General features: G+C 39.4%; 1 protein-coding gene across 6 annotated transcripts in view; it reads right to left on the reverse strand.

Moving 5' to 3' along the window:
• The window catches only part of CDH4 (cadherin 4), a 671722-nt gene that overhangs the window by 130184 nt on the left and 525513 nt on the right, over positions 1 to 16025 (reverse strand). For all 6 annotated transcript variants that reach the window (XM_075118731.1, XM_075118732.1, XM_075118733.1 and 3 more), the window contains one exon: positions 8010 to 8154. In XM_075118731.1, coding sequence (XP_074974832.1) covers positions 8010 to 8154 — 145 coding nt within the window. The remainder of the gene's footprint in view (positions 1 to 8009; positions 8155 to 16025) is intronic.

Raw genomic sequence — 16025 nt, forward strand, 5'->3', positions numbered from 1 at the left:
ATTTGCTTTCCATCCTTTCAAGCATATTTAGATATTTTCATTTGATGTAATCTGATAAGACTTGGTGATGCTAAGTGAACAGGGAGGGCTAAAGTTCACTGACTTCAATGCAGTTAGGTCAGCAGAAAATGTGTCCTTTAGTCTACAAGGGGAAACTGTGTGGACTGCGTAGTTTTCTTACACAATATGTTACACACACACACCCCCATGGCAGATTCAACAGAGTACCAGCTTCTTGATTGTTTTTGACTATTCACTACTTGCTGGAGGACCCCTGGAAGCGTAGTTACCGCCTGGTTAGCATGATGCTTCACAACTCCTCATTGCTATCAACTTATTCATTTCTATTCTTTTAAATAATGTGTCTTGATTATGTTTTCCCATAGGTATATGGTACATTATTTGTGGTTGTTTGGTAAAAACATTGCAGTGGTTGGGCTACTGTATTGCTATAATTTATTTCCAGACTCGTCTCAGAAGATTATTTCAGCCAATTTTGCTTTACATCAACTTGGCCATTTTCTTTGAAGAGAAAAGCATCAGAGTTTTTGGATGTGGATTTTTTTCTTCTTGAGCCCAATAATTCACTGCATTGCTGTTGGGACTGGCTGTTTCTATACTAAAAAACTAACTAAGCAAAGTATTCCATAACTACCCAGTTTTGACACAAAATGGAAAGCAGTAAAATGTGGTTGCGTATGAGCACTTTCTTATCACAGAATGGTGCTTGACTGAGCAAAAGCCTTGAAAGAGGATATTGTCTTTCCTAAATTTATGCCCAACGTGTCAGAGAGAGAAGAGGGTGGGTCGGATGAAGCCATTTTTAATAATTTACAAAATGCAAGGATGAAAATAGCCTCTATCCAAACAGACTGAGGCAGCATTAAGATGTTTAAATGGACTGTATGATGAACATAGTGATAATGCATCTGGTAAGACTGAGAAAACTGCTGAATCATATTCTGTTAATAAGGCAATCAGACGAGTTTTTAAGTGTTATCCCTTTAAGGACGATGATACTCTTGCTATTTCTATGCTTTCCTAGTTCTAGGGATGATTAGGAAGAAAATGCAATTAGAAAAACACACTCTCATGCAGGGTAGGATCCCCCACAAGATTTCACTGTATACATAGTAATGTGGAATTTGATCGTGAATGGTAATAATGACCGAAGTGAGTAAATCTGGGTCATGTTGAGAGAGGCAGATTCTTCTCTTGCTGTGTCACACTTAAGTTGCATACATTTTAGGTCTTTCTTTTCATTTTGTAAAGAACCTTAGATTTTTAAGGGTACGGGTATCATTAATTTTGTCCAAAACTAACGTGAATAATATTTCACAATTTCAAGAGTCAAAGACACTTGAGACACTTTCATCATATTTCTGGGTCTACACCCACCCACCACACACACATGCTGTGACACACAGTTTCAAGTATAAGTCTCTCTTTCCCGGTGGATCAGTTCCTCAGCTGTGTCAATCACTGTAGTTCCACTGAAATCAATATAGCTATATCAATTTACATATGATGAAGACCTGGCCCTATATATTCATGTATACACACTGATGTTGGGATGTGGTAAGTGGTAACCCACTGTTTCCAGTTCATGAGTATGTTATGATGTCTTTGACTTGCCCATTCCACTGGGCACTTAATAGTGGTATAAAAGTCTGGCTATGGATTTTTCTGAATAGTCCTCATTTACTAAGGCCCTGACAGGACAAAGCACTTGTAGACGTGCTTAAAGTTAAGCACATATTTAAGATCATCCTCATTCAGCAAATTGCTTAAGCATGTATCGAAGTCCGATTGGCTTAAGAGAGAGTTAAGCACTCGTTTAAGTGCCTTGCTGAATCAAGGCCTTAAATAAAGAATAATGAAAATGATTTGCCTCCAAGCTTGTAAAACAAGACTGACTGTATTCAAATTGAGATTATTAGCGGCATCTTAGTGTTTTTGGATTGATTCAAATTTGAATGGGAAGGAAGTATTTTTCACTTACTGTCTGTTGCCAGCAGTTAAAAATGATGGCTCTTATTGCCACTGACTCTGGAACTTTACCTTTGCCATTTTCATTTCCTCTCTCACAACAATTTTACCACCTACGGCACTTCCCCCCCTTGTAATTTAAGTGGAAATACAACCTTCAGGATGATGAGCATCTCTCTGCTAACTGTACTATCAGGTGAATGAGAGGAAAGAGCCAGGAATTCAGAACCTCAGTGCTTCATACAAGTGTATGTATAAATGCAACTCTGTGCCTTAAAGGATTAATTTCACAAGCCTTAAATTGCAGTTTAATTTGAAAACTAATTCAGCCCCATAATTGGCTTTTTCTATTCAAATCGCTGAGGCTAAAGATTTAAATTCTTAATATTCAGATGACTTTCAAGTATCTGGCCCCATCTGTGCATTAGTCCATGGTGTTAATCTCTCAAGGGAATCTCTGCTAGCATAGAAATAAAATAAATAAACAAACAACTGGGACACTAATAGCATAAACTGCTTTAAAAAAAGCCCTGATATTATATAGAATATTTATTTTTATGAGATTTCTTTGACTCAATTTGCTACATGTAGATTTTGCTCCCAACTATTTAATTTTTTAGGTGACATCAATATCAAGAATCACACTATCAGAATTGCATGGAGTTAGGGGGAGGCAGTGAATTTTAATTACAACATTTTTCACTTAAGGAGTAACAATTATAATGTTCCATTCCTTTGGAGGTTTACCCATGATGCTTAGAGCTTCTTCCAGTTCATTCAGGAGTAAGAAACTGGCATCAGCTCTGCCCTTCAGTTTAACTATGCGCTAAAGAATCAAATAAAAAACAGGGGGAGGTGAAATTCTGGCATCATGGAAGTCAACAGGAGTTTTGCTATGGGCTTCAAAGGGTCCAGTATTTCACGTAGGCCATAGGTAGGGGGGAGATAGTGGATGGGTTAATATTAAAATGCCTCCCACACAGAGCTGGTTGGAAATCTTCCAACTGAAGGTTCTTCCAGAGGAAAATGCCAGTTTGTCAAAAGTGAAACGTTTTTTTCAAAATTTTGACAAAATTTCATTTTGAAAAAACAAAAACAAAAAGCTGCTGGAGTGAAGCATTCTGATAAGGCTGATACTTGTTTGACCTTTCTAGAGCAGAATGTTTTGATTTCCCATTTCAAAACATCTTTTCATTTCAATTTTTAAATACATATTATATAATATAATATGTAAAGTCATTATTGGAATGTAACATTTAGATTTTGTCAAAACACAACATTCTGATCACACTGAAATTAAACTTTTGCCACAATTCCATTTCATGGGAAATTTCAATTTTTTGTTTTGTTTTCATTCTCTTTTGGGGAGGGGGGGGGGAAATTCAAAATCACAGAATTTCCCATGAAATGGAAAATCCAATTCGCAGCCAACATTACTCACAAAATATTCCTGGGATCCCTCAATCCTGTACAAGCACTGCTGTAAAACTCTAGTAGCTACAGTTTGTGTCAGGCTGTAACTGGTAAAAATATTTGCAAGAGGATTCTGCGAAGCATGGCAAGAAGTAGAAGAAAAAGAATTTTTTCCCCTGGCTATTACCCAATAAGCTAGTTTGCCCTGGTTCACAGAAATAAGCTTTCAAGGTACAAGAGAATTCTTGCAGCACGTACTACATTCAGAAAAGCAGCTATGCAATCCATACAGCTTTATCAGCTCTTGAAAGGAAAGTTCTACAGTTATGAGGGAACTAGAACTTTGCTGATTAAGGCTGCCGGAGGGGCCAGGGGAATTTCAGCGCTAGCTTTCAGCAGCATTTTTTAAACTTAGCTGTGTTCTTCATACAGAGGCAAAGTTCAAAGAAGCAGAACATTACTCAATGTGAGTAAAACATGGACTTTTAAGATACACTTTCAAACAGTGGTGCATTAAATCAAAACCAACTTGAGTGTCTGTGTGTGGTGGGGGGGAGCTGATTCTGTGGGGAAAAATGTCACACAACTAACTATTCATGTTGTGTTGGTTTGGAAGGCCCTGCATTTGAAAAACTAAAGGGTTCATCTGCATACCCTTATACTAAATAAACTAGAAACAGCAAGGAAGAATTTATTTCAGAGTATCAAAGGAGGGGAAAGAGATACATTTCAATACAGCATTTAGCACACATTTGGGGATTGTACAAGGACCAGAGAGTGACACCCCTATTCATACTGAGTAGTACCTTACTCTGCAAGGGGTAATCCCATTAATTTCAAAGGGACTACTCCTGGCATATGGTACTATTCAATTTAAGGAGAGCACAATCTTACTCAAGAATAATAATAGATTAATAATACATGAGCTCAGGTCAGCATTCCTGTCCAGGTCTGATTTCAGTGGTGGCTTGCACCCCTCAGACAATACATTCTCTGGAAACCTGGGCAGTCTGTTGGATTCTGAATGCCAGGCATTCCATTAAGGCCCATTTACCAAAAAGGAGTTCGGACCCTCTTTGACTAAATCTCTCCATCCTTCTACCAGCCTTCTCCTGCCTCTCGGTCGGTCTAGATGGCCAAGGAAGGCTATTTCTATGTTTGAAGGAAGTGAATCCATATTAAACCTGGGGTGACACACTGGGAAGCTAGGTAGACAGAGTGAACTAGCCACATCGCACACTTGTAGCTCACCCACTCATCTGCATTCCCATCATCTTGAAGCTCAACACCTTCTTTTGGATCCTTGGCACCGAACTCTTTAGGCCATCTTTTGACTGGACCCCCACCACTCACAGCAAAGGCCAGGCACAGTTTGCAGTTCCTGGGCTCTCCTGACCATCAGGAATCTTCCCTTCTGCTGTCTCCCCAGGGGCAGTAGCCCCCCCCAAAGGTGACAGGGAGTAAGCAAAATACTTGCTCCTCTTCACTCTGCTCACTGGAGCTTTGCTGGCTGCTAAGAAGAGAGCATGCTGCAGCATCTTCTTGAGGCACAATCCCTTCTGCAGCTCCTCCTGAGCTGGGGCAGGTCCACTCTGCCCCTTACCCAGAGATGTGCTGTAACAGCACAACTGAGTTCCTTGTTTTTCACTTCAGAGCTGATCCGCTCTAGTGATCCTGTTAATCAGCCTCACAGGGGCTTTCCCTTGTATCTCAAGGTCATTGTGCTCTGCTCAGCTGCATATATTTGATGATCTCTGGGAGATTTCCATGGGTCAGATCTTGAGCTCTTTACAAATTTTCATTTGGGCAAAATTTCCACTAAGTTCAACAGGACTTTGGCCCCTGGTAGTGGTTGCTATTAAAGTCAATGTTTATCGAGGGTACTACAGTTACTTTCCTAAGTTAAAATACATGAACATACCTGTGGCATTCCTCTATAATATGGTAACTGAAAAAAATATAGTCTTTTCAATATTGACCACTGTACATGGACACATAGCAAGTGTCAGAAAGAGTAATCAAGGGGCTAGTCAGAGATGAATAGTCAAAGTCCCAAGAAAGAGTTCAATAGGAGTGAAATGTGCCTTTTATGGCAATGAATGCTGATCTGCTATATCACAGAGGACTTTTTTTCAGCTTGCTTGAAGCAGAACTGTGTGTGTGTCTATACATATAATGCACTGCTGAATCAATAGTGAACATATTTTGCCTTTTGTTTTCTGTAGGAATATTTGTTATATCTTTCATTTGTCGATTGTTGTGATGAATAATTAGGAATCCTGGCTTCAAGTTTTTTTCCATTGTACGGAGACCTAGTGTAGTACCCTCTTATTACTATAATTTCCTGAAATAACTTGAGTGAAAAAGGATGTTTCCAAGTCTCTGGGAGCGTCATGTTTAGCTAAATATGCTGTGTATGTCATTTTAGTTATATATAAAAAGAAAAGGAGTACTTGTGGCACCTTAGAGACTTAGTCTCTAAGGTGCCACAAGTACTCCTTTTCTTTTTGCGAATACAGACTAACACGGCTGTTCCTCTGAAACCTTAGTTATATATGTCGCCAAAAAAACCAGTGATGCCCTGGTTTGAAATGGGTGAGGAGTGCACAGGTTGCACAACCTAACTCTACGACCTCTCCGTTATTATTGCAAAGACATAACCTCACAATTATTGACACGTTTCGCAGAAAGAGGGCATCAGACACCCAAGTCCCCAGACGGGTTTACAGAGGCAAGGAACAGAAATTCAATGATTATAAACCTTTAAAAGAATACTGATTAAACAAGAAAGGAGGGGAAACAAATACATCAAAGGCAAATGTAATTGCTTTTGAATAAAACAGATTGCTTCCCATTTACCTGCCTTAAAGGCAGGCACACTGGTCTGGGATGCAGAATACCAAAAATCAGTGGTATAACCAGAGGCACAAGTATTTTGTAGTCCTATTCTGATTTAATGGCTTATAGGCTTATCTGGATTTCAAACAAGAAAGGACTGCAATTTACTCCTTTCATCATCCTAATGAGCAGAGCAAGTTGAACATTTGGGAACACTTTCAATATTGATTTGTTTTAGAATAAGATGTGGGAAGTCTGATCTGTTATGGAAATGTCATGAGCATCATGGCTTATTTCAATCAGCATTTCAGATCTTGATAACTTGTACGTGGAAGCCCCAATGTAGCCTTAGTGTAAAGGGGGAAAAAAACCTCTGTGAAAGAGTCATTAGAATGATCGGTTCAGTTTCTTTACAGCCCAACTCTGAGGATCAGAATCTGGATGAGAACTTTGAAGCTTTGGTGCATCTCTACCTCAAACATACCAAGCGGGAAGCTATGTAATGTTCTTTCCTCAAGAAATAATGTCACACTTTGTCCCCACTACATGTCACCACAAGAGCCATTCTTCACACTGCTGAAAGACAATCAATCAGGATTACAATTCACCTTGTTAAAAATAGTGGCCTCAGGAGACTTCTCTATGACAACTCCCTCAGGCAGCAGAGAAGTAATGATAAATGTTTGCTGACACAAACCAAAAGCCATGTGATGTTTAACCCTTCTACCTGTAAACAACTGAAAATAAATTTATTCAGGGGGCGGGGGGGGGGAATCTCATTAAGGCTTTAGGAGCTTTGTATTTTATAGCAGTTTACCTAAAACTAGTGGCAATAGTTTTCACAACACAATCTCCACTTCTTCATTAGATAATGAATGCATTCATATTAGTTATATTCAGCAATAAGCTAAAGCAAACCATTTACCATATTCTAAACTGCCAATTTATGCTTTACCCCCAATAATGAATTAATAGTATATTTGGAAGAGAAATGTTAAAAAAGGCTAAATCTTTCCAAAGACTTTTAAAATGTGCTTATGCTCGCACCATTATCTCAACTGTATGCACAAATTAGGCACTCACTGATTTTGCATGAGAATTTGCACACTTAACTTTTTGAAAACCTGGTCTCAGATCTCTGCGTAATTCATGATAGGCAGAAAAACCATAGCACGAGATCAGACACCATGAAGTCAGTGGGAACCTTGTAATTTACTACAATAATTTTTGGATCAGGTCCCATATGAGTAAGTTGTTTTTCCACAACTTGGGACACAGACTTTACTGGACTCTGAGTGGATGGAAAATACTGATCTTAAAAATGACTGGATTACTTTTCAGTCAGATAGATATACAGTATTTCAAACATACAGTCAGGTAAAAGTCAAGATCATTGCAGGGTTTGCTTTTCTTATTAGGAGTCTGTCATTATTACTGTACTGATTACATGTTGCTGTAGAACTCTATACATGTAACAAACATTCGAGACAGGCAACACCTGGTTTGATTTTACAAAGCTTCAGCAGTTGCTTTTGCAAACAAAACTTCCAAGTAGTGTGATTTGGATGCAGCTCCCATTTTATCCAAGTCTACACCTACTCCCCTTCAACGTTTATGGTAGTTCAGCTAAACTTTTCAAGTTTTCACCAATCTTTTACAAAAAATAACAATCTCTGAGCATCAAGAGGAGTCATGGAACATGTGATCAAACCAACTTGTGCTTTATATTTGAAGCCTTAGGCTTATCATAAGAGCTCTTCCAACTCTACCTGGTTTAGATCCTTCATCAACAGATCCATTATAGACTTGGTTTATAAACTCAGGCCTGTTGTCATTCATATCAATCACATAGATGTAGAGGTCAATAGGGTTTTCCACCTTGTTTCCATTCATATCCACTGCATGAGCCCTCAGCTGGAAATAAACACAATGGAAGCATGATGTCAGTGACAGAATTCGCTGGATGAAAGATGGAGTTGACTTCAGCATTTATATTCTTTCCAAAAATTAAACTATAGGAATGTCAGTTTTCCAGTAGAAACCAGATATCTGGTTTTCATCTAGGTGCTGCAGGATACATAACGTTTCACAACAGGGCCCAATATTAAAAATCATTTTAAAATAATAATAGTAAATAGAAACACAAATAATTTTATCAGCTAAAAGAAACATTTTCTCCACGGCTAACAAATCACTACATTAAAGTAAAGTAGTAATTGTTACTTGGCAATCTCCAAAGACTAAGTTTGCTTACTTTTATTAATGCCACGAGTTTATTTTGCACTAGTCACAAGAACTTCAGCAATGTACCATGGAATCTCACATTGCTTTGTGGTCACAATGACATGTGGTAATTAGTAAGTGAAGAGATCTCATAATTGTTGATACTATTGTTATTATTATTTGTATTCTGTAGCACCTAAGAGCACTAGTCATGTAGAGCAACCATTGTCCTAGGCGCCATACAAACTCAGAACAAAAAGATGGTCCCTGCCCAATGTTTATTCAATTTCTCCAAAGGGGAGACCCATGTATAGTTAAGAATGGGAAACCTGTCTCAACATTAGCTACCGCATCAGTGATGCAACATTATAATAGCCAGCACTGTACCGCTGAGTTCTCAGTTAAAATGGCACTGGGACTCCATCTTATTAGGAATAACTATTGATAATAATGCTGGAAATCGAGACCATCTGTTTTCAGAATAAAAGGGACAGATACAGCATGTCAAAATGAGTAATTAATAAAACAACGCAATCAACAATAGTCTGGAACAATCAGTAATCAGGTGAGAAAAAATGGATAGCTCCTTCATTATATGGAACAGATGGCTGCACTACATGGGTCGTGTGCTGAAGGTATTTATCGAAGCTGGCTCGGGAGGAGGACTGGATATGAAAGTCTTGTATTGTGCCTGACTTAAGTTGGCCAATGGGGAGACATCTGGCTCTGGGAGAGCATTGCAGCTTTAATTTTGTCACTTTCCCTCATTTCAGTACCAGTGAGCACTGTTGAATCCCTGCACTGACATAAAAATCAGGGACAGTGTTCAGGGGCAGATTCTGAAATATTGATGAATGAAGAATGAAAACGCCACATAAAAGGAGTTTGGTGAAACTGCTGTCTAGAGAAACAGGACTGTCACTTTAAGACCGATACTCAAGTAGGCTTGCCCAATGGGCCCTTAGTGAATTCCTCCTATTATACCACCTGCTATGATGCTTTTCCCTACCAGATTCCTAATGTATAATGGCCTAGATTTTTCAGATGTGCTGGTATCTCCAGGTCCCATTCACTTCAATTGAAGTGGCAATTGCTCTAAAATTCAGGCCCATTGTGTCAAAGAACGTATGCGGCTCTGATACATAGCATGTAAGGGTGCTAATTGTATTAATATTGATTTCAGTCTTTTGCTTTTGCCGAGACTATGATTGATGGGATTTTACTCCTTTGTGTAGGTTTTCCAAGAAGGTTTAACAAATATAATCACGCTATATTTGATAGGCTGGACTGAGATTTAATCCAGGGAAGAGAGCAAACTGCCACACAGACTGAGGGCGGACATTAAAAAAAAAAAAGAAAAAAAAAGGTTAAAAGAAATCACATTTTTTTAAATATTAAAAAGGATGACTTCATTTTTAATACAGACTCTCTCATTTGTGTTTCCTGATTCTTAGTGCTCTTAATATTTGCATTTCATGCCTACGTCTAAACTGCTCTGACTTGTATCAGCAGAGCTATCCTTCATTATGTCAGATGTAGCAATTCAATAACTTTTACAAGTCAAAGGTCAGATTGTCTTTGAAAAAAAGTAATTCTGAGCTAAAATTAAAGTTATCATCTTCAAACTGAAGCCTCACTGGACTCCTTCTTGCTGCATTTTCAGGAGCGGAAATGGCTCTATTCAGAGATAAAGCAGAGTGCAAAGCCGATATCTTTCTCTTTCAGATCTGGCTCCCCATCCCCACCAAATTTTAATTACATTTGATAGCTCTTGTTTGAAATCTCCAGGAATAAGTCATTTCTCAGCACTGCACGTCTATCTGCTTGTCACACACATATGCCCGTGAACATATGCATACGTTACTGATTCACTCAAGAAAAAAATTCAATAAGCAAGACGGTAGTTATCTCACTAAACCTGCAGAGATACACACACATGAGGCTCCCCTGCTCCATGGTAACATCAGCATTACAGCCTCAAACCTGAATTCTGAAGGTGAGAACAGTACTTGAGAGTATGGACAGCTGAGCTAAGGCTTGCCCCCCCACCCCCCACCATGGATTGAATTGGGTGAGACGCACCCTTTGATTTAACATACAATCCAAACACAGAGCACTGCAGTCTCAATGCTGATCCCCCGCTGCAGCCCTCCGGTTTGCATGGGTGACTGGGTGCCCTCACAGCTCCCCTTCTATGGTGTTACTGCCTCCTTTCTGACCATTTTTCCTTCTCTCTCCCCCTCCCTTTTGTCTGTTTTCCTTGTCCTTTCTTGTATATTTTATTTATTCTTTCAGTGCTCTTTTGGTTGTTCTCATCTGGCAATGACCTTCCTCCATATCCTCTCGCTCTTTTGTATGCTGTATGCTCCTTACCTGGGGGTCAGGACCATCTGCTAGTGTCAACTACAGTTGACATGAACTCCATGGGCTGCTGTCTGAGTCTATAACAATGCACAACAAGAGTCACTCCTGGGGCTGGCTACATTAGAGTTCTTTGCAGGAGCAGGGAGGGAAGGCAGGTGGCTTTCAAGGGGTCACCTGCGGCTTTGAGGCATGTTTAAAGGAAGGACAGGGTGGAGCAGATATTCAGGAGCTTTCCTTTCCCTCTTCAACCTTCTCTTCTGTCCTGCAATCCCTCCCACCCTCCACCCTTGAACTAGTGTGGAGCTCTCAAACTGGGAAAAAAACCAGATATACCACATCATCATGAAGCCCAGCACATTTTATATTTTCTTGCTCCACAAGTATATATGACTGTGACTTATTTATTCAGTATGCATGATTTAGTCTCACACAGTGCTCAGCAGGCAGGGCAGCAATCAAGTTCCATCTGCTACACGATGGATGTTGTGATAAGACAACGGATGGGATTAGAAGTTGATACACTTAAGTGCTTTTTCATGGTATGTGAGCTGTTCACGGGGGGCAGGGCATAGAAGATGACAAAACAACTGTCATGTTTACTTCTGACAACTGGAAAGGAGCATGCTCATATTGAGGAAAGGACTAAAGTCTTCTGGAACTGGAGAAACCACTGTTTGAAAGGCCAGTTACCACAGCCTTGGGTAGAAGAGAAGTCAGAACACACAAACACATTTAAATGGGAGACCATCAGATGGAATTTAAATTGGGTGCTTGGAGAGGTATTTAGTAACTGTTTAATAAAGCTGACTTTAAAACATTAAAGTTGTCGCAAAGTAGAGAGCATGATCTTGGCTGCAGGTTAGAGAAAGAATAAATAGGATCAATGGAAAATGTTGGAATCCAACAACCATTGTATAGGATTCATAAATGTAAATAAAGTCTAGCTAGTGGTCCAGATCCTCTGCTGGTGGAAGTAGTTATAGTTCCATTTTGTACCAGCCAAAGAGCCGGCCAGGCCCCTTGAACAAATATTTTTAAAAGTAGGACAGTCTTCATTAACATACTTAGGCAGCAGCTACCACTGGTTTCTGTGTTTTTTCTACAGACAATTTCTAGAGCAAATGTAGCTGTTGGCATACAAATGCTTCAGCATCATGATTATTGATGACACAGGAGGCTGGTGCTATCTGAAGGTAGTTAGTCAAAGTCAACAGTGAAATGTGTTAAATATAAATACTACTTCTGCACTAATACTGAGAATACATATGTATATTAATTGTAAGTGACAGATCTTTTTAAAAAATTGGGCATACAATTCTGTGCCTAATTTGCACACACTTTATCATGATTAAACATGTAAATCAAGTTATTATGGCACAAATGACCAGAATTACACATAAGCTTTTGTAAACGTGGTTCAAAATATTATTGCAATTAGTACTAGTTTCTCTGGGTCAAATTCCTTGTTTCTAATTGTCTTTGTCTACCAGAGACAGGTGGGTGAGGTAATATCTTTTATTAGACCAACTTCTGTTGGTGCAAGGAGACAAGCTTTGGAGCTACACAGACCCAAAGAAGAGCTCTGTGTAAGTTTGCAAGTTTGTTTTTTTCACCAATAGAAGTTGGTCCAATAAAAGATATTCTCTCATCCTTGTCTCTCTAATATCCTGGGACCAATAGGACTACAACACCGCAAATAATTTTTGTCTCCCCCACAGTCTAAACGATTCCCATCTCAGCCTGTAACCAATCTCCCCTTGTCCAGACACCTCTGACTGATATTTAATAAAAGTGTTAATGGAAGCAAAGTGCTGGTTGGGACTATTCCAAGCTATATCTGTATTTAAAAACAGGCATATAAATGAAGCATGTTAATTGAATATCGTTGCCTGACGGCTAAATATTAGATTTTATGGTGATGGTGTTTTGTTAACAAAGCTTGAAGATATATGAGAGACCAACCAGACTGCAGCTTGATAGGAAGTTCTGGCACCTGAAATAATCAGAAAAGCACCAGGAGGCACTGATTTGTCCATGAGTGTAAGCAGAGAGTCATCACCTACAACACCGAGAGCTCATGGGAACTCAGGCTGATAAGGGCGAGGGAAGTGATCCATGTTAAACACTGATATCTGCTGAAAGTTAGTTGGCACTGTTTAAAAACTGAGACACAGAGACATCTGTGTAACAGAGAAAGTACTGCTACAATGAGTCAGAGCCTTGGAAAATCCATCCCTCTGATGCTCAAGAGAAATATTAAAAGCTGACAAGCGAGTTCTGCTTCAGAACTACCAAAATAATTAAAAATTGATATGATTCCTCTCAGAAAAAAGGTGGGCTTCATCAGGCAAATGCTTCCTAATGTGGAGAATTAAAAGAGGAGTGCTTTAGGAAGAGCAATCTTGATGCAATCAGAATTATACAAAAGAAAGTATACATGGAAAACGTGCGAGTTAATGAAACAGAACTCTGGCATGTGTCCTCCCTAATTCTCAGGAAGATTTTTTGTATTGGCTTTTAGGTTATTTAGAAATAAAATAAACATGGACAGCATGTGATACCAACAGAGATGCCAAAAAGATTTAGGTCTGTGTGGGGCTGTAAAGAAATGGAGCTGCGTAGATCATACTTAGGCATCACAGCTGAACTGCTAGCCTGTAGCACACAGAAGATGACTCAGTAGGTTACATGCTAAAAACGCAGGGGCCAGATCTTTACCTGGTGTAGTTCCACTTATCTCAAGTGGATTTATACCAGCTGAAAATCTGGCCCCAGGACTCTATTAGGTGAGCTAAGAAGAATCTTCATTAGGTATTAATACCTAGAGATGAACGGAGATATAAAATTCAGATCCAAACCTGAATCTGGATCCAAATTTTCCCAAAGTTCACATGTCTGGATCTGAGGTCAGGCCTGTTTCTAGTAATATTGGTGCTTATTGGCAGGACCCTCAGCTATGGTAAATTGGCATAAGCTCAATCAACTTCATTGGACCCAACGAGAAGCCAGCCATTGATGCCAGGAGGGGCAAAAGGAACCAAAGCAGGGACTGCTGTATTGTAGGGGAGGAGGAAAAATGGGGCACAGCCAGCATCACTCCACCCCCAGCATCTCCTTGGTCCCAGAACTGCGCACTGCACCAAGCACAGTGGAGTCCTGGCTCATGACTGGGGCTCCTAGGAACTACAAAAATAAATAAATAAATAATGGAGCTATACTGATTAACACCAGCTAAAGATCGGACCTCTATCTAGTTATGTCCCATATAGGGAAGTCTTGCACATAAGCACCTGGTGCCCTTTCTTTCTTCCTATAACTCTGGAACATTGGCCTCCCCACAGTGTTTTGGGTTACCACTTTATATAAAGGGACATTTATAAAGTCCAATCAGTCAAAAGTTTGTTTGTAACCATGGCTTGTAATTATCTATAAACACCTTCTACTGATGTGCTTACAGCCATTTAAAACATAGAATCATAGAACCATGGGATTAGAAGGGACCAAATTTCATCGAGTCTACCCCATGCAGGATTTGTTGTGTCATATACTACTGCCGCCTGTAATGGGCTTATTATATCTATTAATCATTTATTAACCCTTTATTTGGCTGTAGCTGTTTGTTTATGCCTATGTCTCTTGTCTTCCAGAAAAGAGACTCCCATGAATGAGATTAAAAGTTCTCATTGATTCCAGGTGTTAGAAATTGAAGTTGTTTTTTGGGAAGTGATACCAGCCACCACACAGCAGCCTTTTCCAAGCTTTCCTGAAATTTCTGGTCTAAATATACTTATAGGATACATTTGGGTCACATAAATCATTATTATGGGAAACTAAGTCATTTTTTTTTGGGCTCAGAGCGTCTTGTACTTGACATCATAATGGCTCCATCAAAGGGGTTAGTTTGTGAATTATAACAGCTGAACTGTTATAATGACCCAGCAGCTCTGAAAAAATATCGAACACTGGAGCGACATAGAGCCTTTTTCAAAATAATCCTCTTCATATTTTCATGGGCACAGCAGGCAAAATAATTGTTGTTCACAGAGGATAAAATAATTTTGCTTAGGATTCTTTTTTGCCCAGGGAAAATTTCTCTTTCCATCCAACTTAAGCGGTAATCTATTTTCTTTATCCCTCTACTCTTGCACAGAAGCATTGTCACTCTGGTTAACTGGACACCTGATAAAGCTAACAAAGTGTGCGTCTCTGACAGAGCAGTTAGGAATAGGATAGTGGTGGAAGTAGTCCATACCATTGCATTGTCAGTATGGCATCTCCAGCAATGACTATTATGATACCAAAGAATGTGTTCAATGTTGATACAAAGCAATCTATGAAACAACCTTTTGTAGCCACTGTAGAAAAGAGCGAATGGACAGATGCAGGAAGTACTGAAGTTTTGTGCAGCTGGCGTGCAAAGAGTAATATAATTTTTTTATCAGTTTGTGTGACTGTATTTATTATTTGCTTCTACTTTGTGACTGTAATTGTGCTGTAGAATATAATACAGAGACCAATTACACTGCACACAGAACATTTTGTGAGCCAGTAGAGTCTACGGAAGCATCTCTTGGTGTTACTAATATTTATTAATTCCCTTGTATTTACTATTAGTCTATCTACCTACTTAAGATCTTCTATGATCTCCTCACTGTACTGTCTGTGTCTGAACACCTCCAGACGATTTACAATGAAAAATGACTAATTGTTACTGCATGTCCAACTTCAGTAACGAGTGATGACTCGGTAACTTCCTCTGACACCCTAATGTTGATATTGGTTTCTCACATTCTTTCAGGCCTGGTCTATATACAAACTTGACCAGCTCTCAGTTAAACCACTGCTACACTATCAAGTTAAACTGGCTAAACTACATCACTCAGGACTGTGAAAAAATTTCACACCTGTGTGATGCAGTTAAACTGACCTAAGCCCCAGTGTGGATATCACTAGGTCGAGGGAAGAATTCTTCTGTTGACTTAGCTAGTGCCTCTTGGAGAGATAGATTTACTGCAGTGATAGAAAACCTTCTCTTGCTGTAGGGTCTGTCCTACAGCTGTGCCACAGTAGTTTTCTCATGAAGATATGCCCTAAATCAGTGTAACGTTGTGTGTGGACACTACATCAGTTTAAAGCAGGCTCAGGTTATGTCTTCACTAGAAACGCTATAGTGACCTGGCGGCAGGGCTGTACGCTGC

The sequence above is a fragment of the Caretta caretta genome, chromosome 13, assembly GCF_965140235.1.
Source record: "Caretta caretta isolate rCarCar2 chromosome 13, rCarCar1.hap1, whole genome shotgun sequence".
NCBI classification, from domain to species: domain Eukaryota; kingdom Metazoa; phylum Chordata; order Testudines; family Cheloniidae; genus Caretta; species Caretta caretta.